This window comes from Nymphaea colorata, chromosome 1 (genome assembly GCF_008831285.2).
Source record: "Nymphaea colorata isolate Beijing-Zhang1983 chromosome 1, ASM883128v2, whole genome shotgun sequence".
In the NCBI taxonomy this organism is placed as follows: Eukaryota; Viridiplantae; Streptophyta; class Magnoliopsida; order Nymphaeales; family Nymphaeaceae; genus Nymphaea; species Nymphaea colorata.
The window spans coordinates 29,957,459-29,974,459 of NC_045138.2; the positions used below are offsets into that span (position 1 = coordinate 29,957,459).

General features: G+C 41.0%; 1 protein-coding gene and 1 long non-coding RNA gene across 2 annotated transcripts; one reads left to right on the top strand and one right to left on the bottom strand.

Moving 5' to 3' along the window:
* The first annotated feature begins 885 nt into the window (after positions 1-885).
* Positions 886-2,638, top strand: LOC126409661 (uncharacterized). Its single transcript, XR_007572260.1, has 3 exons — positions 886-1,592; positions 2,371-2,436; positions 2,566-2,638. It is a non-coding gene; the product is annotated as an uncharacterized LOC126409661 (long non-coding RNA).
* A 10,507-nt stretch (positions 2,639-13,145) lies between these two features.
* Positions 13,146-17,001, bottom strand: LOC116255533 (rho guanine nucleotide exchange factor 8-like). The gene is made up of 7 exons (XM_031631391.2): positions 15,838-17,001; positions 15,540-15,656; positions 15,296-15,450; positions 14,903-14,977; positions 14,523-14,798; positions 13,951-14,271; positions 13,146-13,856 (listed from the first exon to the last, which is right to left on the bottom strand). The coding sequence occupies exons 1-7, from the start codon at positions 16,061-16,063 to the stop codon at positions 13,443-13,445; spliced, it is 1,584 nt and encodes a 527-aa protein (XP_031487251.1). The 5' UTR covers positions 16,064-17,001; the 3' UTR covers positions 13,146-13,442.

Sequence of the window (17,001 nt, forward strand, 5' to 3'; positions counted from 1 at the left end):
CTCACACCTGATGTGAAATCGATTACTTTTGTCGAGACACAAATTTTTCTTGGATTTGAGTTTGTTTAAATAAATGTCCAGCTAATTTTTCTTGTCTTTGCCACTGGTCATTTGATTGGATTTTAACTTGGATCAACTTAAAATGCGAAGATATTGGTACATGATACTTATTTAAGATTAAATCAGAATTCAAATCTGAATGGGTATCCAATTGGCTTTTTTTCTAAAACTAAATTTGAATCCTAATTTGGTTCGACGACATTTTTATTTCTGAATTCAATCTACTTTTTAAGAAGATGTTTTTGTTTTTTTAGATCGGACCTGTTTCTTTTTGAAGTAGTTCGATAAGCATTCACATGTCCTGTAGAGTTCTTACTCATGTCTACAGTATGGTTCATCCGACCGGAATATGAGCCGCTGAATGATCTCAATCCGGAATATGAGCCGCAGAAGAAAACATTGATCAAACCGATTCAAGAATAAAAGATGGATCTGTCCAGTAATATGCTGATCCATCAACTTGTTTGCCTTATGCGGATCGGCACATGCCTTCTTATTTCTTGTTCTAGATCTCGGAAAGTTAAGACATTTTTCTGAAAATTTTAAGCTGGAAAATTCTTTCTGTGTCTTATTGCGGCGCTGACTCTTTCCGGTTGTGCAAACTGGATCTACGGCCATCCCCAGTATAAATTGGTGGCTGTTCTTGCAAAATGGCAGTAGCTAAGCAACAAAAGTATATGCAAAGTGCACTGAAGTCTGAACGGAAGATATATTTCTTTTTATCAGCTCCTATAAGCTGAAACCACGCACGGATGAAACTTTTCAGGAAAAACTAACCTCCAGTGCTGTTTTTGTGCATGAAACGGGCTGTTATTAGATGCCCATGTTAGTATGACAATTTTTTCTTCATTAATCGGTCTTGGAGATTGAATTCCTTCCCAAAATCATGGCATATAAAGCCAGGATCAAGAAAACGAAAGCACATAAAAACGACAGGAGAAGAAAGGAAAGAAAAATCCGCCGTCTGTAATCGAATCAATGTCCAACTGGAGGCTGTCTGTTGGTTCTAGATAAGGATTGGGCAGGACCCCAAGAACAAATGCAGAAACAGTTTGCCTGAGGCAACCGCCATTTAACAGATTCCCATGCAGTGCTTATCCATGGAACCTATATGTAGAGCATGATACCTTCGGAGGGCGCTGTTTTAAAATTTCCATCGAGGAACGCGGTCATCCGTCATGGGACCGAAGGGGAGATGGTCGGCCATTGCTGTCCTGCCTCGCCTGCACAAGGCAAACGAAAAGGGCTTGGAGATTCGTGCATTCCGTGAGGTGGCTCGTCCGTAGGCATGAAAGAAGGGAGGAGTCCTCCATTGCTCGGCCTTGTTATCATTTTCTTGCCTTCCCTTCTTGATGCGGCAGCAGAAGCAAGGAAAGAAGGAAGAGGGGGAGTATGGCTGGAGGGTAGAAGATGCGGTGAGGAGGGCGAGTGAATTGCTGAAATGCCAGGCGGAGAGAGAGAGAAGCCGCCATCGCCGGCCTACGGAGCGCGACCGCTTCGTCTTCTCCCTCATCGTCTCCGGATCGATCACGGTACTCTCTCTCTCTCTCTCTCACAGTCGGATGTCTAATGCAGACAAACTGTTCATTGCTAGCTCCCTTTCTTTCTCCTCCTCTCTCTTTTGTTCTTGTTCTGGTTTCTGTTCTTTGTTCTTGTTTTTGTTTGCTAATTTTTTTGTTCTTGCTTTTCGTTTGTTTATTTTTTTCGTTTGTCGCTTTTATCTTTTTCTTTCGCCTTTGTCGATTAGTGGCGTCTTGTCACCAGATTCATTTCCGTTTTGTCAGCTCTCTCTCTCTCTCTCCTCTCCTCATCTCTCTCAAATCACATGGACTCGTGGTTTCGGTAGAATCAGAAATCTTGTATTATATTTTCTTGCTATCCACTGTTATTGAGGCCTTCCTGCATCGTTGGGACTCTAATTATCTACGTAGTTTCTGTAAGTTCATCATCTTATGTTTTCTTTTTGTCCAGCTTTTAATCGACAGTTTATCCAATTCGATCAAATCTTGTAAATTCTTTTTATAAATCCACTTTTTACATTTCTTCCCTAGGACCCACTTTTGCTCTTTTTCGGCAGACTAAAGATGGATTTTGGATCTTGGAGTGTCTAACTTTCTTGACCGAAAATTATAAGCCAGTTCGATCAAATCTTGTAAATTCTTTTTATAAATCCACTTTTTACATTCCTTCCCTACAGTGAGAACCCACTTTTGTTCTTTTTCGGCGGACTAAACCTTACCAGATTATGGGGGGAATATGGATTTTGGATCTTGGAGTGTCTAACTTTCTTGACTTCGCTCTTCTTAGCAGCTATGAATGACATCAGCAGATAAAACCAACCACATCGAATGACTTTTCTGTTTCCTACTTAAAGAGGTACACCGAGGTTCTTTCCATTGCTTCTTAAATTAAATAGCAATTGGTAGCTGGAACACAAGTGTTTCAAGGAACACCAAGTTCTTATCCAAGAGAACAAGTAGTAACAATGTTTATTATTTGTAGTAGATTTCTGATGATGATGCTTGATGCCTCAGCATCGTATGGGAGAGAAGAGGGACAAAAGTGTTCTGGTTTTTCGAGACTGATGAGTATGTCCTTTCTTTCTTTGATAAGTTTGATGGTAGAGTTACGTTGTTTTTGAAGTCTTTCCTATTTATACTGCAATTGGTTGCTTGTCGTTCAGGTCCACTGCATCACTGGAGACTTCGACTTCTTTGCCTTTAAGATGTATTAATTGAAGTCCAGGCTCGATGCCTTGAAATGTGATGTTTGTTCCTGCAAAAGTTTGTATGCGGATGTGTCTGTAAGGTGTTGGGATTGACTATGCCTGGTGGAAGAAACCAGAGGAAAAGTGGTCGTCTGCTCGTGGCTGTGCCTTTGCGGGTGCGCTTGCGGGCCAGCCAAAATAGTTCAATAAAATTTTTCCTTTTTTGTTGTGGGGAGGGTTTCTTAGGGTGTTCTTGCCCGGACCCTCCCTTGTGAGTGTCTTCTCTCTTTCTCTCTCTCTCTCTCTCTCACACACACACACACACACATACCCCCTTCTCTTCTTTGTGTGTATGAGCCATGTTTATTCCAACATCTTGTTGGAACTTGGAACCATTTTGTATGCTCCACTTTTCTCTCTTTAAGCTCTCCTTGTTTCAACATCATGTTGGAATCATTTTGAGTAATGCGCATGTGCTCTCTCTCTTCTCCATGTGTATGATCTCTGTTTGATCCAACATCTGTTGGAACCATATTGAATGATATTCCAATCCAACCATTTTGAGTAATGATGAATAGTAGCATATCTCCCTCCCTCTTTCTCTTTAATAGCTTTTGCCAATAGCACATGATCAGTAATATCCTGAGAGATTGGCACAACAACTTGGGCCTGCAGCTGGTAGGCGGCCAGTTGCATGTTCGAGTGTCTTGAGCATCAACTTTCTATGCTGCAAATGAAAAGGCACCAGTGTACAAGTTATAGCGCGTAATGAATGCCACTCTCTTCTCTCTCTCTCTCTCCTCAACCTCACCCCACTCTTTAATGGAATCTGCCATTTGAGAACCAACATGAATATTACCAAAGAGGTCCACATAAAGACTTGGGCTTGTGGCTGGTAGGCGGCCAGTCACTAGTTTGATCATCATCTTTCTATGCTGCAAAACTGGTGCACTAGTTTGAGCATCATCTCTCTCTCTCTCTCTCTCCCTCTCTCTCTCTCTCTCTCTCTCTCTCTCTCTCTCTCTCTCTCTCTTTAATATCTTGTAATAGATGAAAACAATCACACAAATTTTGTTGACGCATCACATCGGTGCTGCACAAGTTGAAGAACATTTGGGGTGTCACTGCATAATCATCAAAAGCAACATTGGACCTTGGAACGTGGGACGAAGAAGGGAGACTTCATCGCTCGAATGGTGGGACCTCCTTTCATTCGCGTGGAATGCCATCGCTAGTTATGGCCATCGCAAGACCCTACACATACTTCTCCAAACTTCTCAAGTTCAGCACATTTCATCACATCTTGGTTTACAGGTATGAGTATGCTTCTAATTGATGGTTGCAATCTGACTTAGTTGAGAATGCACTGAATTTATGTGCAATGAGTATTTAATGATTTAAGATAAGTTTGAAATCGTAGGATTATTCAGACTTCTTGCATCTTCATTGTTTTCGAGAACATTTGATTATATTTTAGAGCATGTGGTAGCACACATAGTAACGATGATAGATTTGCTCCTCAACATGAAATTGCACTTCGATACAATTTCCTTCTTCTGTTCATAATCAGGAATGATAAAGATCTCGAACAAGGAGTTGCACTTGCCTGTTCATAATCGTGCATGATAAATCTGTTCAACATATATAAAGTTGCAGTTCTTGTTCTTCTGTTCATAATCACGCACGGTATGGTAAACTAACTTGTTTGGTCCTTTGGCGTTGGGAGCAAGTGATCTTGGCGGCGCACCACGCCTATCCATAGGAAGATGTTGCTCGATGGGAGTTGCGGCTAAGGCCTTTGTAAGCATGTACGTGGAGCTTTTGATGATCTTCTCTTGGAGTTGCTGCCATGGCTGTTCGATCACGGTTTTTGCTGTTATATTGAGCAGCTTGAACTTTGGAATTTCCCGAGCCGAATGACTGCCACAATGTCCAATCATTTGCAGGTTGGGGAGAACAGCCGCTATGACCTGCCTTTGGAATCGTCTTCAGAAGAATGGAAACATCATCCAAAGAATAATTCTTACGAACTCTTAGGACTCCGCCTGCCTGGTAATCTTGCCGCTACAATCGCCGTGTAGGACATCTGCAAACTCTTTTAAGTTTTTCTTCCATCTTGTACTTGGTAGGATTTTAACTTTTTTTTTTTTCTTTTTCTTTTGTGGGTTGACCCCTCGGCTGTTCTTGAATGGGTTGCTTTACCTTGTTTGCATTCAGGTTTTTGCAGATCTGCAATCTTTTGTGTTGGCCGGTCGGCTGTTCTTATTTTCCGGCTCCTGAATGGGTTGCTTTACCCTATTTGCGTTAAGGTATTTGCAGATTGGCAGATTAATATTGCCATATGTTAATAGGTTTCATAAGAGTTATTTTGTTTTTGAAGTCTTGTCTATTTATACTTGTAATTCAGGGTCCATTGCTTCACTACTGGAGGCTTCTTTTTGCCTGTGCAAGATGTAGCGATCGGCGTCCTTGTTTGGCTCCTGGGAAATTGTGATCTATTGTTCCTAGAAGGGTTGTTTGTCAGACTGTAATTAAGACGTTGAGAACGTATGTCTGTGGATGAGGAGATGTCTGGCTTTGCATGTGTTCTTGTGGTCGTGCGTTTGAGGCTGTGCCTTTGCGGGTGCGCTTGCGGGCCAGCCAAATTATTTAATAAAAATTTTCCTTTTTCTTGTGGGGAGGGCCGCGGGCGTTCTTGCCCGGGCCCTCTCCTCTGCGCCTGTCCTCTCTCTCTTCCCCTCCCTCTCTACTTTGTCTCTATGAGCTTTGTTTAACCCAACATCTTGTTGGCACCATTCCAACATTTTAAGTAATTTGTGTTTTTGCTCTCTTAACATCTTGTTATGGGACCAAAAATGTTAGTAGCATTTCTCTTGTACATTCAGTGACTTGTTCTTATTCAATTTTGTTCATGCATTTCCATTTTGTCGACCCTCTCTCTGTCTCTCTCCTCTTTGTGTGTATGATTTCTCTTTGTTCCAACATCCAATTGAAACCATTTTGCGCAATGTTGAAGATGTAATCTCTCTCTCTCTCTTTCTCTCTCTAAAGAGGTTGGTACAACAGCTTAGGCCAGTAGCTGGTAGGCGGCCAGTTGCTGGTTTGAGTTTCAAAGTGTCATCCTCTTGTGCTTTAAACAGGAGGGCACTGAAGCACATTAAGGGTGTTACTCCCTAAGTACCCAAAACAGACCCTTGAAAGGAGAGGAGGGAGAAGGAGGAGGCTTAACCCTTTCCTTGGAATTCCATTCACAGGAGTTACCGTCATGAATTGTGGACATCACAAAACCCTACATGCATGGACTTCACAAAACATCTGTCATGCACCAGAGCTCTTCGCATCCTGCTGCACATGTATGCCTATCTTTCGTTGTTGGTTGTTGGTTGCAATGTTTCGTTTTTCATTATTTGAGGGCAACACTGATTATCTTAAATGCAATGAGTATTTAATGATTAAGTTTGAAATTATAGGATTATTCTAAGTTTTTTGCATCTTCATTAGTTTGAGTTTATATTTTGTGGTATGTTGTAACACATATAGCTATGATGATAGACAAAGCGCTTCAACGTGGAGTTGCTCTTCGAGACCACTTTGTGCTTCAGTTTATAACTAGGCATGACAAACATCTTGAACCTGGAGTTGCACTTGAACTTGGGCATCGTTTTGTATTTAAGTTCACAATTAGGCATGATAAATCTGTTCAACGTGCAGTTGCATTTTGAAACATTTGGTTGAAACTTGATCCATTTTCTTGTATGGAAGAGTTGGTGAAAGTTGATAAGTTCCAGACGGATGGTTGTGTTGCCGTTGCACCAATCTGTTTTCTAACAACTTGTGGATTTCTTCCTTCTACTCTTTGCTCATTCGGAATATTCGTAATTGTTTCTTTGTGGTTGTTGTGTTCTTCACAGAAATGCTGCAATGAAGTTTAGAGAGAGAGAGGGAGAGAGGGCAAGCTACTCCATGTACAATGGCTGTGTGCACGACAGTGGATAATGATGCAAATAATATGATCAATAAAAGTGAAGAAGTTTTCTTGCTCAAACGAGTCTCCTGTCCTCCACCTAATGCACCTCACAGTTTCATGTTACAGAAGCGCTGCAGTGAATTTTAGAGAGAGAGAGAGAGAGATATCCCAAGCTAGCCCATCTACGATAGCCGTGTGCACAAGAGCGGATGATCGATGCAAGTAACTATGTTTTATTGCAATAAAGAAGTTTTTTACTTGGACAAATGAATCTCACGTCTTCTACTTAATGTATCTGATCGTTTCCTGATTGAAGTATATCTTATATTTGTTAATGGAAGGACGCTTCTGGGCATGCTTGTCTCTTAAGCAACAGTGTCATGTTTTGATGTTTTCCATGGATCGATTGCAACTTTTGGTAGCCGATCGAGGACGTGTGCTAGCCAAGAAAAGAAAAGAGAGCATATGTTGTCCAACTGAGGCTTCGAAATACTTATTCGCAAGATTAAGACTGATCGAGAAAATTTTGCACTGAGAACAGTAATATTAAAATCTGCCCCAAAACTCAGCAGTTCTCAATGCCAAACGGCTCCATGGCGCAGCTGTTTTTCAATAAGACCTCATTTAGTATTAATCATCTTCTGCTTCATCGCGATTGTCTAACCCAATATGCGATTGAAAATAATCGAAGAATGATTGAAATTAAAAGATGAACCAAACAATGTGTGGTCTCGTTGATGAAGAGGAAACAACTTTAGTGATTTTGTGCTCATGATTGCCGCTAATGCCAGCTTATCGATTAGTTAGATTAAAAAAAAAATGACCTCAGTGATCTCTTAGATTTTTCATATGTTCAGACAGACAAATTTAACATTAGGTTGCTATCTAATAGTTGCCACTCAAAATAAGGGAAAGGGCAGATACACAAGTGGAAATTTCCATTCCTTTTTCTGTTTATTTTAAGTTGGAAAATTTTGCTCTGTGTGAAGTAGATCTACCTCCGTTCCCATTATAATTCGGCTGCTGATGTTGCGAAACAGCCGTAGCTTAGAGGGGAACTAAAAGCTAGGCAAGGAAAGCACTGGAGGCTTCACTGAACGAATGAAAAGTTTTTATCAGCTCCTGCAAGCTGAAGCCAAGCACGAAATGAAAATTTTCAGGAAAAAATGACCTCTAATTGTCGTTTGTATGTATAAAACGCGCTATTATCAGATGCCCATTTTCTGCTACGCTATCATAATTTTTTCCTTCAATAACCAGTGTTTGGGATTGAATTCTTTTTTCAAATTCAGGGCCTAGAAAGCTAGGATTAATAAGAAAACGAAAGTACTCGAGAAGAAAAGAGAGAAAAAAAAAGAGATGACTATGCCATGCCTGTGCTATGCTCTGTAATCGAAGCAATCTCCATCAGGATGTCTGTTATGAGAAGTTAGTGACTATGCCATGCCTCTGTGACACTAGTCAGGGCAAGTCATCTGCTCGGGTTCCTCAGCTGCCATACAAGTGTTGAAACCACACTGATGCAAGCAAGACTAGTGAATCTTCTGAAAAAGAACAACATGAGGAGCTCAAATTGGCACACACTTTCTTCTTCTTTCTCTACATGAAAACTTTTTAGTGCCTTGATGTTGCGCTTCTTAGGCCACTTCTGAATTCTCGAGTATCTCCATATAAGAGTTATTCTTGATGGTCATAATGCTGGCAGGATTCACGAATAGCGTCTCGCCGTGGATTGCCTGTTTGATCCTGCTTGTTTGAGTATCCTTCTCCATCAATTTGGCGGCCCATGAAATCGGTAGAGTTATGCCGTTTTCCTTCGCCTTAGAATTCATCTTCAGGATCCGAAGAACAAATGTAAGGCGGTTAAACCAAATGTTTATCTGTGATCTTTAAAAAAAAAAAAAGATCTGGACTTATCCAAAACCAGTGCTTGTCTATATATAGAGGATGATTCAGTGTAAGAAAGAGGTAGAAATTTATGAGGCGTTCAGACTTCGGGAAGAGGAGGAAGTAATTCTTACACGGTGTTTCTCCACTGTGAGATGCTCGTCCCCGTCCAGACGCCAGAAGCCGATCGACCATCTTTGTCTGCAAACAGGGTGCACCCCTTCATCTCCCACAGTAAAAGAACAGAGGTAAGATCCTGCAACTCAATATTCTGTTACAAATTAACTTGACATGAACGTATCCAATGGGTGTTTGAAACCCAACATATATCTCCTGCAGGGTGAAGAACAAGAACTCCAAATGTCAAAACAAAGGCTTAATAATCAAATGGAGAAAGGCCATGAAAAACTAAATTTAGCTTCGTTTCTTTGAACAAGCTTTTGCGGTTTTCTTTTTTTCTTGTCGTGGTCAACTCGTTCTTTGGTCTTGAATTGTCCAGTCTGGTTGTTTTACCCCATTTCCGTTCTGATCTTTGCAGATCAGTTCAAGTTTTTGGTTGTCCGGTCGCCCACGGTTCTTATAATGGGTTATTTTAGCCCGTTTGCGTTCAGGTAGTGGCAGACTCGCAGGTTCTTCCCTTCTAGCAAGCTTTCCTTCACATTTATTTAGATTTGGAGCTTATTTCCTCCTATTCTTTTTGCAATTAATTTCTTGTATAAGGCTGGTTTAATTTCTTTTATTAATGATGCTTCTCGGAGAAAGATTAACCCCATGAAGTCATTTCTTGCTACTCACTGTTGATCGGCTAAATAAGTAGAATGGTTTCTTGCCGCTAGGAGACTTGTTCTTGCTCCATTTCTTGAAAATTTATAATCTCTTCCCGAAATATCCTGCGTCTTCTTCATTCTTTTCTCAACATGTAAGTTGATGATTCTCGTAGGCATGCTATGTTCTTTGTTGATGTGGGACTCCTGTATCCTTGTCCTCTTCTAATCTTTAGGATCTGTTTGCTTCGTCATTGATACTCTTGTCCAAGATTTTGATTGTGATTATTTTTCTCCAGATGGTAGAACTCCTCATGGGGGATCGGTCATGCCTAATCAACGTGGGGGCTGGAGGAGTGGGATAAAAGCGTCTGCTGGTTGAAGGATCAGACAAGACAAGTTTGTTCCTCCTCTCTATAACATGTTTGACAATAAGAGTTATGTTGTTTTGAAGTTTTATCTAGTATTTATACTGGATTTCGTTACTTGGTATTCAGGGTCCCATTGCTTTACTACTGGAGGCTTCGTTACCTGCAAGATATAGCGATTGGCCTTCCATGTTTGACGCCGATGGGAAATGACGATCCGTTCCTCTGTTCCTGCATGTAGATGTTGTTTGTGGATTTGTCTGTAAAAGTACAAGAATAACTATGTTCATATGGTTTCTGAACCTGGTCGACAAAGGGGGAGGATGACAGGATGTATGGCTTGGCATGTGTTCTTGTGGTCGTGTGTTGGAGGCTGTGCCTTAGCGGGTGCGCTTGCGGGCCAGCCAACATATTTAATAAAATTTGTCCTTTTTCTGTTGAGGGAGGGTTTCGCAGGGCGTTCTTGCCCGGGCCCTCTCTTGTGCGTGTGTTCTCTCTCTCTCTCTCTCTCTCTCTCTCTCTTATATATATGAGCTTTGTTTGTTCCAACATCTTGTTGGCACCCTTTTGTCTTGCATGCTTTTGCTCAGCTAACATCTTGTTAGAGAGCCTGACATGTTATTTGCACTTTGCACTCTCTCTCTCTCTCCTTTTTTAATAGCTTATGGGAGTTGAAGAATCTTCGGCCTTCGCTTAGATGGTGGGAACTCCTTCCCTCATACAGATTACCGTCCCAAAATGGATTTCTCCAACAATCCCATCACATCATGGTGCGCAGGTATGCATGTCATTCCATTTGTTAATCACAAGATTTTCTTTTGCCTTTCTTGAGAGCAACATTGATTATCTTATATGCAATTCGTATTTAATAACTTAAATTAAGTTTGAAAGTGTAGGATTATTCAAAGTTTTTGCATCTCCATTGGTTACCAAAAGGTTTGTTCATATTTTATAGTATGTGGCAGCACATATGGTTAGAATGAGAGATAAGCTCTTCAACACGGAGTTACCCTTCGAGACCACTTTGTGCTTCAGTTTACAATCAGGCATGATAAAGATCTTGAACATGGAGTTTGCAGTTGAAGTTCCATGTTTTAAAATATTTCTGAAACGGGGTTGTGCAGTTGCTATTGAAAACTATGGATCTGACATGCTATGATCTTAGATCTCGGGGTCCAAATTAGTTATGCGTTTTCTAAGCACTGAACCGAGCATAATCTTCTGCTTGTCTTTTTCTGAATTTCGGGAAATGGGTGTCCCACTGGTTCGCCTGTTCACATTTTTTTGTTCCCCTGTTTATCATCTTTTTCAGTTTGAATGATTCACACACGCTGATCACCTTTTCTAATTTGTAAGATTGGGACTACTTGTCCAGCAACCGGAGGCTGGCTGTGTTTCTGATGCACCAAGCTGTTCTGTAACTGCTTGTGGATTTCTTGCTTGTACTCTTCGCCCATTCGCAGAATTGATCATTGTTTCTTTGTGGCTGTTGTGTTTTTTCACAGAGATGTTGCAGTGAAGTTTAGAGAGAGAGACAGAGGCCAAGCTAAAGGCGATAACGGTGCTAGCGATAAGGAGGCAACTGGCTGAACAAGTTACTATATTTATCGACTACACAGAAGATAATGAAGCAGCTGTCAAACAGGGAGGCGTCGAAGTGTAGAGCTTGATCTATACTTAGAATTTTTGTGAAGGCATTCGTGTAATTTGTTTTTGCATTTAAAAGGTTTGTTCTAACTCCTAATCCTCATTCAGAGGGGGGCGATTTTTTGTATTCTTTGATCCATAGTGAAAAACTCTGTACGACCGTGGATGTAGGAGAAATTTGTCTCCGAACCACGTAAAATCCTTGTGTCGTCTTCTTCCTTCTCTTCTTCTGTTTCTTCTCTTGGTATCATAAGTGAGAGAAAGAGAGGGTCTCGTTCTTAGCTTCTAATCCTTGTGTCGTCTTCTTCCTTCTCTTCTCCTGTTTCTTCTCTTGGTATCATAAGTGAGAGAAAGAGAGGGTCTCGTTCTTAACTAGAAGCGCAACAACTAAACAAGGAAATTTTCAGGTGTAACGATCGAAACAATCCTTGTAATTGAGGAAATAATCTTGTTGGTTGTTGTAATTCGAATATAAATAAAGGAAGATCAAACGACATGATTTATTGGAGAAGTTTTCTTGGTCAAACGGGTCTCATGTTTTCTACCTAATGCACCTGAGAGTTTTGTGTCACAGAAAAGCTGCAGTGAATTTTAGAGAGAGAGGGAGAGGACAAAGTGGAATTTCATTGATGAAAAACAAGTTCGGCTGACAAGAGGTCACCAAGAAACAAAGGCAATCGAACCAAAGAATAAGGGCAACAAAAGAGAAAAGACACTGAACAAAAACAAGTGTAAGGAGAGAGAGAGAGAGAGGGAGCCCAAGCTAGTCCATCTACAATAGCCGTGTCTACAAGAGCGGAAGATATATATATATATATATATATATATATGATTTATTGAAATGAACAAGTTTTGTACTTGCTCAAAAGAATCTCATGTCTTCTATCCTAATGCATCTGGTTGTTTCGAAGTGTATCTATGAGCATACCCCAAAAATAGGGCAAATTCATGAAATACTTTAACAAGTGTTTTATGAATGTAGCTCACTTTTTTGGGCAGTTTCATGAAACAACTGTTGACAAACCGATCTCACAATTGATACATATCGATCATTTTTGACAAGCTATACGTGTGAAGGCCTCTCGTAACACCTCAACGCTATTCCAAGTCTACAGGTTTGTGGAAATCGGTGGTGACTTTGGTTCATTTTCAGAATTGTATGTTAATGCATGAATTTAATGTGCGTCGAGCCGTTGTAGGTAATTAAATGTCTCTATAAGAAAATACAGTATTTTTGAAAGACAAGTTTTCTTATTTTATGTTTAAAGAACATTATGTGCTTGTTTCAAGAAACATGTACCATTATGTATGACATTTGATTGTCATATTCGAAAAATAATATTTATAATCATGCTATGTTTCCTAAAATAAGGACAAGGTGTTTATGAATAATGTGCTTTAAGAATCTGTGTAGTACAATATATTCTTATCAAACTGGATGAAGCAGTGTTCTAAGAAGTTGGAAAATTTTTTTCTATGTGAAAACTGGATCTACAGCCATTCCCAGTGGAAACTGGTCGGAGATCTTGGAAAACAGCCGTAGATAAACCAAGCACGACTGAATTTTTTCAGGAGAAAATTAACCTGTAATTGCTGTTTGTATGCGCTATTATCAGATGCCTGTTTTATGCTATGACAAATTTTCCGCCATTAACCGGTGTTTGAGATTGAATTTCTTCTCCAAATTCATGACCTAGAAAGCTAGGATTAAGAAAAGGAAAGTACACAAGAAGAGAGGAAGAAAAGGGAAAGAAGAGGTCTCACGAAGATTCCTTTGCCAAATTTATACAACTACAATGATCAATCTACGCTCTGTAATCGAAGCAATGTCCTTCAGGCTTCTGTCATGGGAAGTTAGTGACTATGTCATGCCTCTGTGCCTCTAGTCAGGACAAGTCATCTGCTCGGATTCTTCAGCTGCAATACAAGAGTTGAAAGCACGCTGTGATGCAAGCAAGACTAGTGAATCTTCTGAAAAACAACAACATGAGGAGCTCAAATTGGCACACACTTTCTTCTTCTTTTTCTCTACACGAAAAGTTTTAGTGCCTTGATGTTGGGCTTCTAAGGCCACCCAGATTCTCAAGCTTCTCAATGTAAGAGATCTTCTTGGTTGTCACAATGTTGGCAGGTTTCACAAATAACTTCGCATCTTTATGCATCATGTCCTGTGGATTACCTGTTTGATCCTGCTTATCCGAGTCTGTTTCTTGATCAACTTGCCAGCCCATGAAATCAGATAGAGTCATGCCATTTCCGCCACCTTCCACGGAGTTGATTTTCTTGACCTTTTCTACAGTATTTGGGGGCTTACCAGGGCTATTATTCTGATGGGCAAGTGAAGGGTTTCTTGTGAGAGAATCGACAAACAGAACATCATCTATTCGTGATAGGACCGTGAATGCTAGGCTTTCCAATACTCTGGAGTAGCTCTCTATTATAGAATGGCCAACATCCTGCAAAGCAAAGAACAAGAGCACTGAATGTTAACAAAAATTTAATTATCAAGGCCATGAGAAACAAAATTTAGCACGGTTGCTTTGAACTTACTTTGTTGTATTGGATCTTGCTGATATCAAGCGCAGATTGAGGAATTCCTGGAAATCTCTGCTTAAGGAGAAGCAAAATGGTTTCTGCTCTTTCTTCGAACTGCTCTCTTTTTTCCAAGCTTACAGCAGAACCCCATGATGATTTTCCATCCTTGTTGTGCATCTTTCGTTGCCAAATTATCACCGAGGCTTCAATCCTATTCATCAAGTCCAAAATTTTATGCTCTGTGGAGAGGTCAATGGTGGAAAGAAAGTGTAGAGGATCGAAGCTATCCACTGTGATACTTCGATATATTGAATCGCCTAAGCTTGCTCGTCCATTCTTACCATCAAAAAGGGAAACAAAGCTCGGTTAATCAAATTGTTGTCATCTTATGTTATCTGTAAAGAAATTATCTTTCACGCAAAAGCATCTTCATCTTCCTAAAATGGGTTATTCAGGATTATTTGATAAACTCCATAACCTTGTTGGTACTACAAATGTGATATTGTAAATTTCAAGAATAAGGTACTCCTGCCATCTTAAGCAAATCTGCAATTAAAGATGGCAAATTTTTCCCAGAAAGTCAATACCTTTGGGAGGGATTCGATGTACGCTTCAGGAATCTCCATTTCGGTGAGCACCTGCGCGTTGATGGCCATTGCTGCCTTGAGGACTTGGTTGACGGAGTCCTTCTGAAACTGAAGCCATTTTCTTGATATATCGGACAATCCCTCGGGGGGAACTCTTGGTTTAGGAAGCCACCATTTGTCTCCCTGTCTCTGCTGGGCACTCCCTTTATCTGCTTCTTCTTGGTCTCTAGAAACATACCAGAACTCATTCCGATCTTTGAAATTATCAAGGTACTCCTGCTCAAAGCCAATATATGTTGGTATTTCAATCCATGTCGACTTTTATTCATAAAATGGACTAACCATGAAAAAGATGAAGAGAAAAATTGAGTTTTTCATACTATTAGCATGGCATCAAGTTTTCGAAGGGCTGGGATATTAACAAGCAAGTCCTTCCGCTGACGGGTCACCATTACCTGCACACAAGACGCACGAGACGTTTAGAACCATTACAAATGAATCGACTGCAACCAAGTTCAATGGATGCAGTGATCTGTGGCCATTTTAATCAGATTTAATCGAACAGTCTCTCAGCAGAGAAAAACATGATTGATAGTTGGTACTGCTGATGACGGAGACGGGAAAGAAAATGAAGTTTCGAAATTTTTGTATCATTTTAATGCAGTAGCAATGTTCTGAGGGAACAGACTTCTGGGAGGAGTTTGAGAATTTGCAGAATTTTGCTGCTGATATATTCTGAAGGAACATTATGTTCAGGAAGAACAGGTACCCACCTCCATGCTAGTCCCATCTTTAGCTATCTGCTGCGAAGGAACAAATTCCACAATGTAATCCGTCACAGACAATAGCCAATCAACTTCCTTCTTCCATCTTGCTTTTCTTTCCGCAGACATGGGCTCCAACCGGTATTGTTCTCCAAATACTGAAGCTGCTTGAAACAGCAAAAATCGAACTACGGATTCACGAACGCTAATAACGACGATGACAACATGAGATGGTGTCCTACGAGGAACTAACCTGCCAAGTTGGTGATTGCATTGGACAGGGCTAATGCAGATGAAACTCCCTTTCCACCTCCAGACATGTCTTCACCTAACAGCAACTTTGCAAATCGTTCCTTCATCAAGTCAATGTCTGCAAAAGATTCGTAACACAGTAAAAGAAGCATTATTGAGAAAAGAATCAGCAATTTCTGCATTGGGAAAGTGTATAGTACATGTGCCAATAGTCTTGCTATTGTAATCAGGTGTACCAACAAAATAAAACCAACTTCTGGTGTTCCTTCTCTTTTCTCTCGTGAGATTAATGTACTTGCCTGATGGCGGCCGGTCCTTGCTGAGACCATCCTTGCCAAGTCTTGATTTTGGCGCCTCGTTGGTAGTTTTCCGCAGAGAAGATCCTAACTGACCATCCGATCCTCTGTCCGAAGGCGACTTTGATCCTGCACTCCTGAACAGCAGCTTATCATCCACCGCATTACTGCTAGGTTCGAACACCAAACTGTGTGCTTGCCTGCCTTCAACCATCCCCTTCTCAAACATCTTCTATCGATCAAAAGCAAGACCGAAGACTAGCCTACTAAAAGCAAATCTCCAAGACCAGACCACCATTTCTCTCTGCTTGAATTGGCATAAGGCGCTGTATCAACTCAACCAACTTCTTCTCTCCTTTTCGTTTTTCCTACTTCATTCCCTTCATCCCCTCAAAACAGCTAATGGTGTGCATGTACAGAGAGAGACAGAGACAGGGACAGAGAGAGACTGCGTGTTTGTCTGCTGGAAGAGGAAATGGAGTGGAGAAAGTTTTCTTCCTTTTTCTCTCCTTCTGATCTGTTGTGGGGTGTAAGGCTGGAAAGGCTGGCAGGGGGATGTGAGAGCCACTAATGCCATTTGGTCGGCTGGCTGTGCAGAGAGAGGGAGAGAGAGAGATCTTAGGGGTTGACTTGCCTTTTTTGAGCCACCTCAATTACTGAGAAACCTCTTGAGACCGTTGGCTTTCCTCGTTTTGATGAGAGAATCCCCCACCATTGATTCTTTGGGCGTTGGTTTTTTTGGGAGGTTACAGAGCAGCACTCTCTCTATGTGATCCTCTCGGCTCTTCCTCCTTCATTTTCTGGTTGGCAACAAACGTGGCAGCCACAAATCTTCCCAGATAGGCATAAATCAGCCTCCCCAAGAATCAATTGTAATTAATACAATTTTTTCAAAAGAAGGATAGAATCATGCCTGCTTATGGTGAGCCGGCCTCCAACTAAGGAAATGTTGGCGGTCCATGTCTTCATCTGTTGCTCTTAGGACCGGCCCTTCTTTCAAAGTTAGGTGTTCTATGAACGTGCTGGTAACTCACTCGAAACAGCAGATTTTGTCAATAGTGAGACGGCAGACATGCTGGTCAAGTTTCTGAGGGTCCCAGGACGAGAATTGGTCAAGAAGGAACATGATGGCAGTGGCCTGTTTCATCTAACAGAAGGACAACGTGT